Source organism: Lontra canadensis, unplaced genomic scaffold (genome assembly GCF_010015895.1).
Source record: "Lontra canadensis isolate GAN:19392208 unplaced genomic scaffold, GSC_riverotter_1.0 scaffold45, whole genome shotgun sequence".
NCBI classification, from domain to species: Eukaryota; Metazoa; Chordata; class Mammalia; order Carnivora; family Mustelidae; genus Lontra; species Lontra canadensis.
In genome coordinates, this window is record NW_022631039.1 from 11,585,025 (window position 1) to 11,599,497 (window position 14,473).

Consider the following 14,473-nt stretch of genomic DNA (forward strand, 5'->3'; position numbering starts at 1 on the left):
TCAGAACTTCCTGGTCTCCTGGGCGAGGACAGCCCTCTGGTGTCCGCACTTGGTCTCGGCTGTTGCCAGCGAGCATGGTCTGTTGTGTTTAACACCAGACCGTATCCTCGTCCGTGATCCGCTCTGCAGAACCCTTCCTTCTCTGTTGGATTTCTCTGGGGAGGGGAAGAAGAAAGCTCGGGGCCAGTGTGCCTTGGCTGTGGCTTCGGGTGGGGTGCTGAGTGCTGGGAGTCCGAGCTGCTGCTCCTAGTCAGTGGGCCCACCGTATCGGGGCTCCCGAAGCTACTGCTTTTCTCCTCTTGTTTTTTCCTGCCTGCTGTGTTCCCTGCTGTTTCGCATTGCTGTCACGAGTTCAGCGACCTCCTCCACGTCCCCTGTCTGCCCAGAGCTTCCTTTTAAACCTGCCACTTGTCTTTTACCCTCTCCTGAGAACGCAGGTATCAAAGCTGGTTGGTTTGTGTGCAAAATACAGCCACATGGGCTTTGAGTGATGGCTCTGGGGAGCCTCCCCAGGGACCGCCACATGTCATCTGAGTGCTTCGCTGCTCATGCCGAAAGCTCAGAGAGCTCCTGTAAACCCAGGTCACACTGAGGGCTGAGTTAACTAAACAAGTGGCCAGATACGTGTTTGGCCAGGTGAGTATGTCCTGCCCCTCCCACAGGAAGCAGTGAGCTTGGGTCAGCCGGAGGTCGGTGGGAAAGCAGTTGAGGGAGGTGTGTTCACAGTCTCCCCTCCGGTGGAAAACTCCAGATGCCACGGCCTGTGTGGCCTCTGTGCCTCTCTGCAGTGCCCCATAGGTCCTCTGGGTCCCCACTGGGCTGTGTGACGGCGGAGAGTGTCATGGGCAGACTCTTGGGATTCCTGAGCTCCCAGCTCCCGCTGGGGAAGTCAGGCGAGGGATGGAACTGAAGGCTCCGATGGTCAGTGTCAGATTCCTCGCCTCTGTCTTGGCTGGACCTGAGACAGCTTCTCAGGCAGGAACCGCCATGTGGCCCAAGGGGCTGTGGGCTATCTGTGCAGCGAGCATAAGAAGAAATTCCAAATCGGTAATCTCTTTCTCCTCTGGGTTGAAGTTCTTGAGGTGCAAAGATTTCCCTTCCTTCCTTCCTTTTTTCTTTCTTCTTTCTTTTTTTCTCTTCTTTATCAAAGATCTTCTTTCTTTCTTTTATTTCTTGAAGAGGAAGTTATTTTTTAATTTTGGGGATTTTTTTATGCATGTAACATAAACTTTCCCATTTTGACCATTTTCAAGTGTAGAGGCATGACCCACTTTATTGTCCTTTATTCATAGATGCTGTATTTTGTTTTGTTTTGTTTTGTTTTACACATCGAAGGTTTGTGACAACTCTGCACTGAAGAAGTGTAGTGTCGTTTCCCACCCCTTTCTTCATTGTGTGTCTCCGCGTCCATTTTGGCAGTTCTCGCGATGTTTCAGACTTCCTCATTGTCGTGTTTGTTATGGTGACCCGTGGTCCGTGGTTACAACTGTGGATGCTCAGGCGAGGGTTAGTGTTGTTTAGCAATAAAGTATTATTTAACTAAGGCATGTAGATTGTAATAATGCTGGACGCCAGCACAGAATAAGCGTAACTGTTCCATGCACCAGGGAACTGAGAGTCAGTCCGTGTGGCTCACTCTGTCGTGGTGCTCACTGCAGCGTGGCATCAGGCATGGGGTCCGCGGTATCTCCGAGGCGTTTGTGTAGTGTCAGTGTTGTGTAGCCGTCAGCTCTGCACTTTCCCATCTTCCCAGACCGACACTGTCCCCATCCCTCTCCTCTATCCCCTGGGGGTTAGGGTCCCTAGCCCCTGTTCCACTCTCTCTTTCTCAGAGTTGATGCTAAGTTTGTTTATTTTATTTTATTTTATTTTATTTTTTGAAGACTTTGTTTTTCAGTCATCTCTACACCCAGCATGGGGCTCGAACTCACAACCCCAAGATCAGGAGTCATACCTTCCGCTGCCTGAGCCAACCCGGTGCCCCGATGCTAAGATCTTTTAACTCTGAATTCTTTCTGTCTTTGTACTTGGTTCAGACGTGGAAGCAGCAGTTACTAGGACAGTCGTGGGTGAAGGCCGTGGATTTGAAACACTTCCCGCTCCTCGTGGGGCAGCGGTCTCCCTCCTGCCCTCCGCTGGGGACCTCCCTTGCCTGCAGTTCCCCGCAGAGCAGGGCCCCCTCGTCCCCTAGTGAGTGTGGCATTCCTGCAGGCGGAGCCAGAATGCAGGGGCGCTCAGAATGTGAATGAGTCCCGGAATGCGGAATGCTTCGTGGAGAGACCTGAGCAGTTTGGGCAGTGGCCATTTCGAGACCGCTTGTGAGGAAACGCCGCTGGCCTCGGGAGTGTGGTGCTCCCAGGAGCTGACTGCTAGTGCCTTGTTCCAGCGACGGCCAAGAGGGTCGCTGCTTCCTCCCCTGGTTTTATGTCCCACAGGGCAGGGGAGGAGGCCCCGGCTGCTTGCAAAGTTCAGAGAAGAGCCATCAGCCAGGAGGTCTACCGGATTCTAAGGCTCGGGTGGCCTTGTCAGACAGACTTCATGTCAGTCTGTTGTCTTTGTGGTTTGCTGCTGAACTTCTCCAGAGAAGGCTTATTAGCTAAGGTTTTTGCTTCCCTGGTTGTTAAAATCATATGTGTTTATAATAGTTCTAATAGTTTGGAACATGCATCAAGCTACTGGTAAGTGAAAGGTCCCCACGGTTCCACTCAGTAGAGTCAAGGCTGGAGGACCTGAGATGCAGTTAGCATGTGGTTTTATACTCTGATTTTTTTTTTTAAAGATTTAATTACAGGGGCGCCTGGGTGACTCAGTGGTTAAGCCTCTGCCTTCGGCTCAGGTCATGGTCTCAGGGTCCTGGGATCGAGCCCTGCATCGGGCTCTCTGCTCAGCAAGGAGCCTGCTTCCCTTCCCCTCTCTCTCTCTGCCTGCCTCTCTGCCTACTTGTGATCTCTGTCTGTCAAATGAATAAATAAAATCTTAAAAAAAAAAAGATTTAATTACTTATTTGAGAGAGAGCACATGCAGGAGAGAGAAAGCGAGACAGAGCACAAGCAGGAGGAGTAGCAGAGGGAGAAGGAGAAGCAGACTCCCCTGGAGCAGGGAGCCCCACATGGAGCTCGATCCCAGGACCCCGAGATCATGACCGGAGCTGAAGGCAGCTGCTCAACCAACTGAGCCACCCAGGTGCCCTCTCTGATTTTTTTTTAAAGATTTTATTTATTTATTTATTTGACACAGAGAGAGAGAGAGATCACAAGTAGGCAGAGAGGCAGACAGAGAGGAAGAAGCAGGCTCCCTGCCGAGCAGAGAGCTTGATGCAGGGCTTGATCCCAGGACCCTGAGATCATGACCTGAGCCGAAGGCAGAGGCTTTAACCCACTGAGCCACCCAGGCACCCCTCCTACCCTGATATTTTAAAAAATTTGACACACCGTGGATGGTTTTTGTGTCGATAAGTCTGCAAATGATTATTTTAAATTTTGTTTCGTATCTGTTATATGGGTGTCATCGTGGTTTCTGGTCTGGCCGTCATAGCTAACTGTGTGTATCGTTGACTTCCCTTCACTTTTCTTTTTTTTTCTTTTTAAAGATTTTTATTTATTTATTTGACAGACAGAGATGACAAGTAGGCAGAGGAGATAGGCAGAGAGAGAGGAGGAAGCAGGCTCCCCGTCGAGCATAGAGCCCGATGTGGGGCTCTATCCCAGGACCCTGGGACCATGACCTGAGCCAAAGGCAGAGGCTTTAACCCACTGAGCCACCCAGGTGCCCCTTCCCTTCACTTTTCAACTTGAGTTTTTCTGGCTCTGGAGCCTGGGGAGAGGCCCCGGTGGTGGGCAGGTCACGCTTACCATCGTGTCTGGACGCTTCAGCATCCTCGTGGGGTAAAATGGAGCTGATGCCTGCTGCCACTCAGTTTTCAGAGGGCTGAGTCAGATGCTGGCTGTCCTACGCCCAGGCTTGAGGGCTTTGGGATGGACTGTTGCTGTCCAGAAAGCGGGGAGCAGGGCAGGTCCTCTCCTCAGCCTCCTGTTCTCTGCCCACTGGGCTGGTGGCTGGTGTAGGAGGCGAAGGCTGGTTTTCTCAGGTGCGGTGATGAAGACGTTGGGCCAGGTCTGCCCTTTTAGCCTCTGGGAAGAGTCGTTGGTACTCCGTCCCTCTCATTGACTCGCAGTAGGTCACCGTACTCGGGTGCTCCAGCTTTGGGGAGCTGACACCTCCCTGCTAGATGTATTCTGCCCAGAGGGGCTTGGACTGCCCTGTTGGCTCCCTCCTGTTGCCAAGAGCCAGCGGCCCTGCCGCTTCTTACGCCTGAAGGGTAGCTTCCTGCAGACATGGGAACCAGCTTTGGGTTTTCCCACCGTGTACACATGAGCCTTCTCAGAAACAGAGGACATCTGAGGTCACCACGCAGTTCAGAGATTGTGTTGTGATGAGAGGGTCTGGACGTCTCCTTCTCCGTATAGGCATCACTAGCCGAGGAAGCTGCTTTGGCATTCTGACCCTCAGCACCCTTCTCAACACAGCGCTCCGGCCAGCTGATGAGACTTGGCACTGAGATGCCGGTCCCTGCTCTGAGCTTCTCTTTCTCACTCTTGGTTCTGTTCCCAAGGTGCCCGTCTGCCCACCTTGTCTGCCTGTAGCCTGCTTGCGTCCTCCCGGCCCGTCCTGGTGGCCTGCTCAGGTGCAGCCCCTGCTGGCCTGAGAGCTCCCCACTCTGGCCTCTCGGACTGCACCCACCTGCCCCCTTCTTAGGACGCGTAGCAGACCCTGTTATGTGCTTGGCAGGCCGTCAGCCGATGAGGTTTGAGGACTGGTGTGTGAGAGCTCTGTATTCCCAGTGTCTCTGCTCTGAGCACAAGCTAGGTTCAGGGTTGGGCTCGCTGGGGGCCTGGTACCTGAGACCAGACCCAGAGTCGGCCTTGATTCGGTGGACTTTCTGCACCAGTCCCTCTGTCCCTGTGTTCCAGCACGTGGCACAGGCCCTGGCTGTGGTGGGGCCTGCTGAGTGCCTGGTGCTGGCTGTGGGGCATGAAGGGTGTACTCCGGCCCACCGTGCCAAGAACCCTATGTGTGGCTGCCCTTGTGTGCTCCTCCGGCAGACCTCTTGGAGCCTCTGCTCTGGGCCCCCTCTTGGACTCTGGGGGCTGTGCGAGCACCCTGTTCGCATGCCAGCACCCTGTTACTCCTGTTGTTCAAGCCTCCCGGAATCCCTGTGAGATACATGCCGTTAGCCCCAGTGTATAGACAGGGAAACCAGGGCTCTGGGACGTGCAGCTGAGGAGTGCAGCCTGGACCCTAGCATGGGCAGGATGGGAGGCTGTGTTCAGAGGGAAGACAGGCACCCGCCCCCTCCAGGGGGCTGTGCCAGGTGCCGCGTGGGGCTCTCCAGAGCCATGCGGGCATCTCCCCTGGAGCCCTCAAATCCTGAGGGAGGCTCATGGGGCTGAAGAAACTTCTGGGCTTGTCAGGACTGCATCCAGATCCAGGTTTCTCCTCCAGCTGTGCTGCTGGGGGCAGGGCTGAGATGCACCCCAGTGGGAGAGGCACTGGCGCCCTTTGTGCAGATCTCCTCCTGGTGGCCTGTGCTGTCCACACCATTGTCTGGGGTGTGGCCGCAGCTGTGGGCCTGGGCCATCCAGCACGCCATGCAGAGGTCTTTCCTGGCTGCAAAGCAGCTCTGGGTGGCTCCAGGCAGCTTGGGGCCCCAGGTGGGGGACCTGTTGGCCTCCCAACCAAGTCTTGGTGCTGAGCAGGGGCCCCGGGTGCTTTTCTGTGAGGTGCCCAGCAGGTGGCGCCGCGGCCCCCAGGAACCAGCATGTCCCTGCGCAGAGCGCAGGTTTCTCTCCTATAGGCCCGCATTCCGCGGAGGGGAGAACTTGCAAAGGGAAAGGTGGGAACCTCTTCTTACTTCTCTGGGACCTTCTTCTTATCTCCTTCCCTGCCTCAGGCTCAGAAAATTACTGAGTGAGGTGAGAGGAGCGCCTAGCCCCAGGCTGTTGTGCTGCTTTTCCTCTCTGCCCCGCCCCGGAGTGTGGAGATCTGGTTTATTCCCGGCAGTGACTCAGCTGCAGGGCTGCTGTGACGTCTGCAGTGCATGTCCCTCTCTGCAGGGCCCGCATCTTCCCGTGGCCTCACGCGTCTGATCTACAAGTGGCTTTGTGTTAGGTGGTGCTGTGGTGCCCTTGTGGGTCAGCACCAAGGCCAGCAGCTCTGGCCCCACTAGGACCTGGGTTCCCTGCCCAGCCCACCCTCTCAGGAAGTGGCTGGCCTTAGGGGGGCTGCCTCAGTTTCCTCAGTGGGGAGGGGAGCTGGTGGCGGCATCCTGACAGGCATTTGTGCTCTTATTTTCTGTTCTTTGCTCTTTCAAGTTCAAAATGTTTAATCTTTGGGCCCTTCTCTGACCTCTGTGGCCTCGCCTGCACTAGGTTTGGAGAAGTCCTTCCATTCTTCCTGTTGTCAGGTTCCTGTTGGGTCTAGAGCTGGGACAGTGCCACGGGGTAGCGACACTTGTGGCTTTGGAAGCTCTCAGGGCCCCACGGAGGAGCAAGACGAAGCTTTCTGCCTGCCGCCCTCCTGCTTCCCGCCCCCCCTGTGAAAACACCTCAAGTTCATTGGGTCAGGTGTTTGCCCCCACTTCCCTCCTGGCCTCAGACACCCTGCCCAGAGCCAGCTTCTGTCTGTTCCATTTGCTGTCCGTCTAGAAACCCGGACTCGTCTGTACTGGCTGAGTGAGTGCCGCACAGTCGTCCTGCCAGGCCGCCCTCCATCTGGGCCCCGGTCAGACTCAGGACGGCCAGTGTCCAATGGGGGACCTGGGCCACGTGGCCCTCTGCAACGGGACTGCCCTTTGCTGCTTCCTGTGTGAGCTGTGCACTGAGCCACACCTCTGCTGTCCATGTTCCCTGGCCTGACACTGGGTGGGGAGGGCCCTTCCCAGGGGCTTTCTACCTCTCTGATTTTCTCTGATGCTGTCCTTCCTGGAAGCCACCTGCAAGGCCTCTTGGCTCCCGGGGCTTGGGCGAGGGCAGTGTCCGTGCTCCAGTCTTCGTGGTGTGCTATGCAGAGTGACAGCAACTTGCTGTGGTCTGCGTGGCCTCCTGCTGAGGTCAGCCCCACCTTCTCCCTCTGATCCCAGGAGCAGGGCTCAAGCCATGGCCTCTGCTCCTGCTGGTTCTGTGACTTTGAGCCAGTCATTTCCTGTCTGAGCTAACTCTCCTGTCAGAAGTCGCAGCCACAGTCCCTGCCCCTCGTGCTGCTTAACCTGGCCGTGGCGTTACTGGGCGCTCTGTGCGTGCCCTGGTGCGTGTTACTTGGTGGTGGCAGGGCCTTCTTCTGTAGATCAGACAGCCTGGCCACGTGAGGATCACAGACTGCTGCAGTCATCCTGCAAGGTCACGGCCCTCTGCTGCTCCTGGGATATCCTGTGGCGCCCCGTGAGAATGGCAGGGGCGCTCGGGGAGCAGGCTGGAGGGGCGGAAGAGACTTGTGCCCTGACGCACTCCCTGAATGTTGCTGGAATTGGCTGCAGTGAGGACAAGGCGGTCCTGAAGCTTGGCCGAGGGCTCTCCAGAAGGTGCTGGCCCTCCTGGTGCCAGTGACCGCAAGGGCCGTGTCCATTCCTGGTCCTTCCACACCATATGTGTTTACTTATCACTAATCTCTCTCGCTGACCCCCCTGAGGGGGCCCCGGCTCAGAGCCTTATAGCCTCCTTTTCCAGGAACGTCAGGAACCCTGTCCCTGGGTGGGAGCAGGCGCGACTCGGGTGGGACGGGCCAGACATTCCGTGCCAGTCAGAGTCAGGTCTCTGCCTCTGAGGCCCTGTGGAAATTCCTTCCCCTAGGCGTCCCCGAGTGTGTGTGTCTCAGCATGGGCTTGTGCTGGCGAGGAATGTGGGCCTGGGAGGCCGGCCGGCGGTTTGCTGCAAGTCCCGAGCTGCCCGAGCCCCGCACACGGCTCCTTGGCCCTGGCCCACTGCCCTGCTCCCTGCCGGCCGGCACCTGGGTTGAGCCCCTGGGCCTGGGCCGCGATGCGGCTCTGGGCCTCCCTCTCCCATGTGCCGCTTCCTGGCCCGAAAATGCACACGGCTCCGTCTGTGTGTGTGTTCTGTAAGCATGTTTAGAAACGAGTAAAGTTTACAGATGGAGCGATTAATTGTTTAAGTCTGGGGAACCCTGGGAGCTCTAGAATGGAAAGTGGATTTTAAGATACAGAATTAGCGCTGTTTTATGGCCTTAATTGCCATTACAGGGGCAGTTGAGCTCCATCATGAATTGCATCGACTCACCACGTTTTTGCAGCGGGTTTCTGGGAATGTTCCGTCATTCCTACCTGGAATGCCAAGCCGCATGTGACCCGGACGAGGACCAGGCCAACTGGGTTTTGCTTCTGCAGGTTCCAGGTGTGTGTGTGGGAGGGGGACCCTCGGCCTCGCCTCAGAGCCTGGAGGCTGGCGAGTGGACAGGCTTTGGGCCGGGTGCTGTGGGAGCCACAGCGGCCACCAGCCAGTGGGGGTGGCGAGAACATAAGGACCCAGACCGTAGCCCCTGGCTGCTGGTCGGTGATTAAATCTGGGGTCCAGACTTTCCAGGCCACCTGAATGGAGGGATGGGGTCCAGTACCCCACGGTGGGCTGCGACTGTGTGGGCTAGTGGGCGGAAGACCTTTCCCACCGCAAGCAGTCCTCCTAGGGTCCTCTGTGGCTGGGAGGGCAGGATAGGTGGGCAGAAGCAGGGGTCTGTAGTGATTCCAGGCCACTCCGAGGCGGGCTCTGGGCATCCACGGGACCATCGGGGAGCTTGGAAGGTGCCCCCCGCACTCCTCCCTGGTGCAGCGTCTGGGTTGTGTGCTTCTTGACAGATGTCCCCTCATCACCTCCAGGTGGCTTTCTTCCCAGCCACCGTCTGCCTTTCTGCTCGAAGGCCGTCGTCACGGCCTGAGTGGCTCTTCGCACTGGTCTTACTGCTTTGGCTTTTCTGTACGACCTTTATCTTGGGGGGAAGGGGCCGTCGGCTTCCGTGTTGTTTTTCGTTTCTCTGGCAAAGACGCGCGCCCAGCAGGTGTTTCGTAGCTGATTGAACGGTTCTGCCTCTGGCCCGCTTCCCGGCCTGCCCCCCAAGACCCCTTTCTAGTTCCGTGACACCCTCAGGCCTTGAAGTCCCGGGGTCCCACCCTCACTGTGGAGTCGGGCCCAGACTGGTTCTGGCACGGTGACCAGAGGACATGCCTTTACTGAGCCCCCGTGTCGTCTGCTTATGGTGGTGATGAGCGTGGCGCTCAGGCCGCTTCTGTTGGCTTCTCTGCAAGGGCCATAGCCAGCTGCAAGGGGCACTTGCGAGATGAAGGTGCCCTAGGAGATCGGGGGGTCTTTTCCCAGCCATGCTCCGTCTCGATGGCTCCGGAACTGTGTTCTCTTGACCCAGTTAGGTTGGGTAGGTCAGGTGGCTCCTCACTGTGGCCTGTAAGAGGTGTCTGAGTTTGTTGAAGGCTTGTCTTTTCGGGTATTAAAGTGTTCATACGTTTTGACCCAGTAACCCTATTTCTGGGATTTATTCTGAGGATACAGTTCAAGATGCAGAAATAATTATGGTCCCTTACATGATGTTTATCAGTAGAATAGTGGAGAGAGGCCTCCACAGGTGTCCACAGGGGAGAGTGCCTGAGTGGGAGTGCTGCCCCAAGGGCCGAGCGGGAGGTCCGGGGAAGCCGGCCCAAGGCCAGCTGGTGCTGGGTTCCCTGTCTCTGTCAGGCCCGGGGGGGCGGGGGGGGACACGTTCTTCGTTTAACGTAAAGATGTCAAGGACTGGAAGGAAGTGCAACAAACCTGACTCCCATTGTGTATGTTTCGATCCCTTGGCTAAGCCACGTCCAGAACCAGCGTGTTCTGTACTGCAGGCTAACGTGTGACAGTGGGACACGGATGACGAGGTGGGCAGAGTGGGCGGCTGGCCCAGCTGTGGCGGGGCAGGGCCTCTGTCCCCCGGGAGCAGGCGCCCTGCTCTTCACTCCTGCACACATTTCCTGCCACATTTGCTCTTTTTTTTTTTTTTTAAAGATTTTATTTATTTGTCAGAGAGAGAGAGAGCGCACGCGCACGCACACTAACACACAAGCAGGCAGAGTGGCAGGCAGAGGTGGAGAGAGAGACAGGCTCCCTGCCAGGCAAGGAGCCCGATTGGGGACTCAATCCCAGGACTCTGGCATCATGACCTGAGCCGAAGGCAGCGGCTTAACCCACTGAGCCACCCGAGGTGCCCCTTCTTTTTTTTTTTTTTTTTTTTTTTTTTAAAGATTTTGAAAATTTATTTGAGAGAGAGAGTGAGCAAACACAGTGGGAGCTGAGCAGGGAGCCTGGTGCAGCCCTTAGTCCCGGGACCCTGAGATCATGACTGGAGCCGAAGGCAGACGAGACGCTTCACCAACTGAGCCACCCAGGCGCTCGTCATATTTTCTCTTTAAATAAAACAGTAATTTAGAAACAAACAAAATCTCTCTTCTGCTCCCAGGAGCATTCAGAGGAGGTACTTGGGGTCCTGAGATTTGGGGATAGGTGACGGTGCACGTCAAACGCCCGCGGTAAGTTGGCAACCGCTCGGGGAGAGATTTTTCTCCGACGCGGCTCTTCCTCCTGCAGCCGTTACAAACGGCAGAGCTGAGGCATAGGTTAACTTTTCTTAATTGCTGTCCTCAGGCACTCCAGGAAGACAGGCCTTCTGCCCTGTCCGCGGAGATCCCTGGTGGACCTGCTTCTTGTGGGGTCTCCTCCCTGCCTCTGCGGTCACCTCTCGCTGCCTCTGGTGGGAGCCTGGCTGCCGAGCTCGCAGGTGCCGGGTTTTGGAAGGAGCGAGCAGGCCCCTGTGCGTGGGGCTCGCCTGCTCATAGGTGAGGTCCATGGCTGGCGGTTCCAGGAAGGCCGGGGTGCCTGCCTTGTGCTCTGCCCGACGCATGTCCTACGCCTGCATTGCTGCCCAGGACAGCAGGAGGTGTAGATGAGCCTGAGAAGCATGACAGGAGACCTCCTCGGGGTCCCTCAGGCTGGGGCCTTGGGGGTGAGCCCGTGAACCTCCTACACCTGGCTCTTATCCTCCGAACTGGCCGCAACCTTTGCGTGTTTACCTTAGCAATGCCGTTGGCCCCGGTCGGGGAGAGTTCCTGAGAGATGACCCGTCTTGCTGCCAGTCACTAGCCTGCAATGGCTTCTAAATGTGGGGAGCTGTAAGTTTTATTTCATTGGGGCTGTTTACTTAAATCTCAAACTATATCCGAGTCATGCAGAAGCACACTGTAGCGCGTTTGTAAATTAGGAGGCAGGATACACCCTCTGCCCACCCCGCCAAGAGCTCGCCTCTACCCGCCGGGCCTCTTCCCTCCCCCAGGGAGCCCCAGCCCTGCACTGCGATGCGAACGAGAACCGTCTTCCCACTTGTCACCGCTTCTCCCTCCGCTCCTGGCGAGGCCCACCTAGCTGTGTGATGTCTCCGGTGATGCTGCTGGCCGTGGGTGCCGTGAGGCCGTAGGCGAGAGGGCACAGGCTTCTGGAAGCCCAGGAAGGGATTTTGCGAAGAAAACAGCTGTGAGTGTGCTCTGGGAGCTCAGTCCGGGTCCAGATGGGTCCAGGTGTGAACCGACAGCAAGCAGGAGGTGGGGTTGGACTGTGGTGGGGGCACCTGCACTCATTGCCCCGGGGGACCTTGTGCGCAGTCCTGAGCGCTCTTGGCCTGGCCCCTCGGCCCCCTGGCCCACCGCCACCTGGAGCCGCCCGGGGCTGCGTGCAGGGAGCTGAGGCAGGCGGTGCAGCCTGCGTTCCTGGCATCGGGTGAGAAATCAGTTCCCCTTTAGCATCTTGACAGCAGCTTGTGAGGAGCCTGGGGTGGCGCTCGCCTCTGGAAGGGCAGGTAGCAGAGGAGTCTTTGCACGCACGTCCCACATCCGAGAATATTTGGTTTCAAGTGAATCACACAGCGGGTGTGCAGGCAAGGACTTGCCTGCGAGGTTCCTGGTCATAGACGCTGCTGCCTGCGAGCAGAGCACTGAGCTCAGAACTGGGAGGTATTTCCTTGGCACCTTTATTGCCAAAACATCTAGTTCTGTGAGTACCTTTTTGGCATTTACTCTACAAGTGTCATAAATCCATCTGGGCCTCCGCTGGAGGCCACAGGGTGGGCCGGGGCTGCGGCTTCCTCGTCCCTTCCGGGGGGCGTGGGTCTGGAGGGAGCTTGCCTTAGTTTTGGCAAATGCCCAGGTTCCTTATTCTGTGGGCACCTTCCCATCTCTTGTCCTTGGAGACCGTGGGACAGAAGTTACCCCGGGGGCTGGACGTCTTGTGTCGCGCTCTGTGGGGACCCGTGTGTCTCCCTTTTCCTGGACCCCCTGCAGCTGGCGCTTCTGTTTCGTCTCTTGGCCTCTGCACGGGGTGGGCGGCAACACACTGAGACCTGCCACTGATCACCTGAGGGGCTGTGGTCAGGGCATCCCCTTCCCAGGCTGTCCCTGCAGGGCCCTGGGGAGGGTGACCGGAGATGCTCCATGGCCACTGTATGCTTCTGTGCGGCATCAGGGGATGCTCTTCCCCTGTGGGGTGGGGAGGGCGGGGAGATTGTCTGGCAGCCACTTGTCACGAGTTGGGATGAAGGCTGGAGGCTCCCAGCAGCACCTGGCAGTTACTGCCTCGCCCGACTTGGGAGTTGGTGCCCCTTGAGGGTGGCCTCTGGCCACGCAGTTTTGGCTGCCTGTCCCCTCCCTCCACCTCTTGAGGGTGTTGTCCTGGCTGCGGGGCCTCAGGGGCCCAGAGGCGTGGCTTCGCATGGAGGCCCTGCTGGGCAGGAATGCTGTGGCCTGTTCGGACTGGCTGTTCTCCAGCTCTCCGTCTTCCTGGGCGGGTGGCCTCCCGACGGCTGCCTCCCGACGGCTGCCTCCCGACGGCTGCCTGCCCCATGTCCCCGAGAAGCGGCCCCTCCCTGCCTTTCCTGGAGTTTGGTGTGTGGGGCCCGCAGCCACATTTCTGCCAGGGGGCCAGGCTGGGGCGGCCTTGCCCACTGCGGGCAGCTCCTCTCTCCGCACCGCCAGGGCCCTGCTAACGGCTTGCCTCTGGTTCAGTTTCCAGGCCGAGCGGCCCGCGCTGAATGTCGTCATCTTCCCTCTGCTCCACGAGGGCCTGACCAATGTCATCCGGGACGTCCCCATGGTGCACCTGGATGAGATCACCTTATTTAAAAGCAGAGTGGCCGAGGAGCCCCCGAACCTGTGGTGGTGACAGGGACAGCTGGTGCCAGGCGAAGCTGCTTCCGGCAGCCGAGCCTCCCGCCTGCCGCTGTCGCCTCCGCCAGTCTCCTGGGCCTGGAAGCAGGACTGCCCTGACGGGCATGTGGCCTGGCTACCGCTGCTCACCGCCTGCCCGTGCTGGACTCCGGGGCCCACCGGGTCTCAAGAGGAAGGATGCCCCCTCTGCCCAGCCATCCCACATACCTGTCATCTCCCAGGGCCTCCCGAAGCTTCCTCTTGCTTTCTCTCGGCGCTCGGTGAAGCATGGGTCTCATCTGTGAGGAGGATGAGGAGGAAGAGCCGGCTGTCAGGGTGACCTGCGGGGCCCGGCGTGGGTGTTCCTGAACTGAGACTCACAGCCATCACGCAGCACTAACTCCTCAGGGTCCCCGACCGGGTCCCCAGAGCAGCACGGGCAGCCAGTGCCGTCCCCTGCCGCTACTTCACCCTCCACAGGGTGTCCTGTGTTTCTGGCCACCTGCATCAGGCTCTGAAGGGGTGGCCTCGTGGGGGTGACTGTGCGTGTGGGGGCGGACGCGCTCCCGCGGTGAAACAAGGGTACAGCTGGTGATTGCGTGCCCAAGTGGCCCGTCCTTTGGGCCAACTGGGAGCACGACGCAGTGGGAAGCTTCAGATTTGGGGCTCTCCTTCCCAGGAAGACACATTTTAACCCAATTGTGTGTCCACCAGGTCTCCAGCCAGATGGCGTCAGACAAGTTCCGGGCCACTGGCTGGGCAGGGTCCCCTGTGGGGCTGGGACCGTGGGGCGAGGCCTGGGGCAGGCCTGTTGCCCAGCCAGCACAGCACTCAGCTTTAGGACCCGCTCTCCATGAAGATCTGTGTTTCTGGGGAACTACATATCTGGCTTATTCAAGACACTTGAAATATTAAAACTTAGAAAGGACATTTAAAGCCAGAGTAGTGATCCAACTACCCCATTTTCTAGAGCTTTATTTAGCACTTTAAAAATTTCAGTGCAGCTAATGCAAATTTGGGGAGTGACCTCCCAGTGTCCGAGGCCTCTTTCCCTGTGCTGAGCCCGCTGCCTTCTCTACCGCACGACTCTGCCCAGCGCTGGCGGCTCCTCGGCCCGTGGCTTCTGAGGGGCTGCGATCGGGTTCCTTCCACCCCAGCTCCAGGCCTGATCGCTCTCGGTGATGCTCCTGGAGCTGCGGCTTCCAGCCAGGGGCACGTCAGTCCTGCAGAGGCTGC

General features: G+C 57.9%; 1 protein-coding gene across 4 annotated transcripts in view; it reads left to right on the forward strand.

The window, feature by feature from the left end:
* The window catches only part of FBXL18 (F-box and leucine rich repeat protein 18), a 96,531-nt gene that overhangs the window by 23,476 nt on the left and 58,582 nt on the right, over positions 1-14,473 (forward strand). For 2 of the 4 annotated variants that reach the window (XM_032872757.1, XM_032872759.1), the window contains one exon: positions 10,692-11,492. The exons of 1 other annotated variant lie outside the window; for it this stretch is intronic. In XM_032872757.1, the coding sequence (XP_032728648.1) occupies positions 10,692-10,989 (298 nt within the window). In that variant the 3' untranslated portion in view covers positions 10,990-11,492. Of the gene's footprint in view, positions 1-10,691; positions 11,493-13,096; positions 14,431-14,473 lie in introns of those variants that run through there. One more of the 4 variants, XM_032872756.1, reaches the window with a different exon arrangement.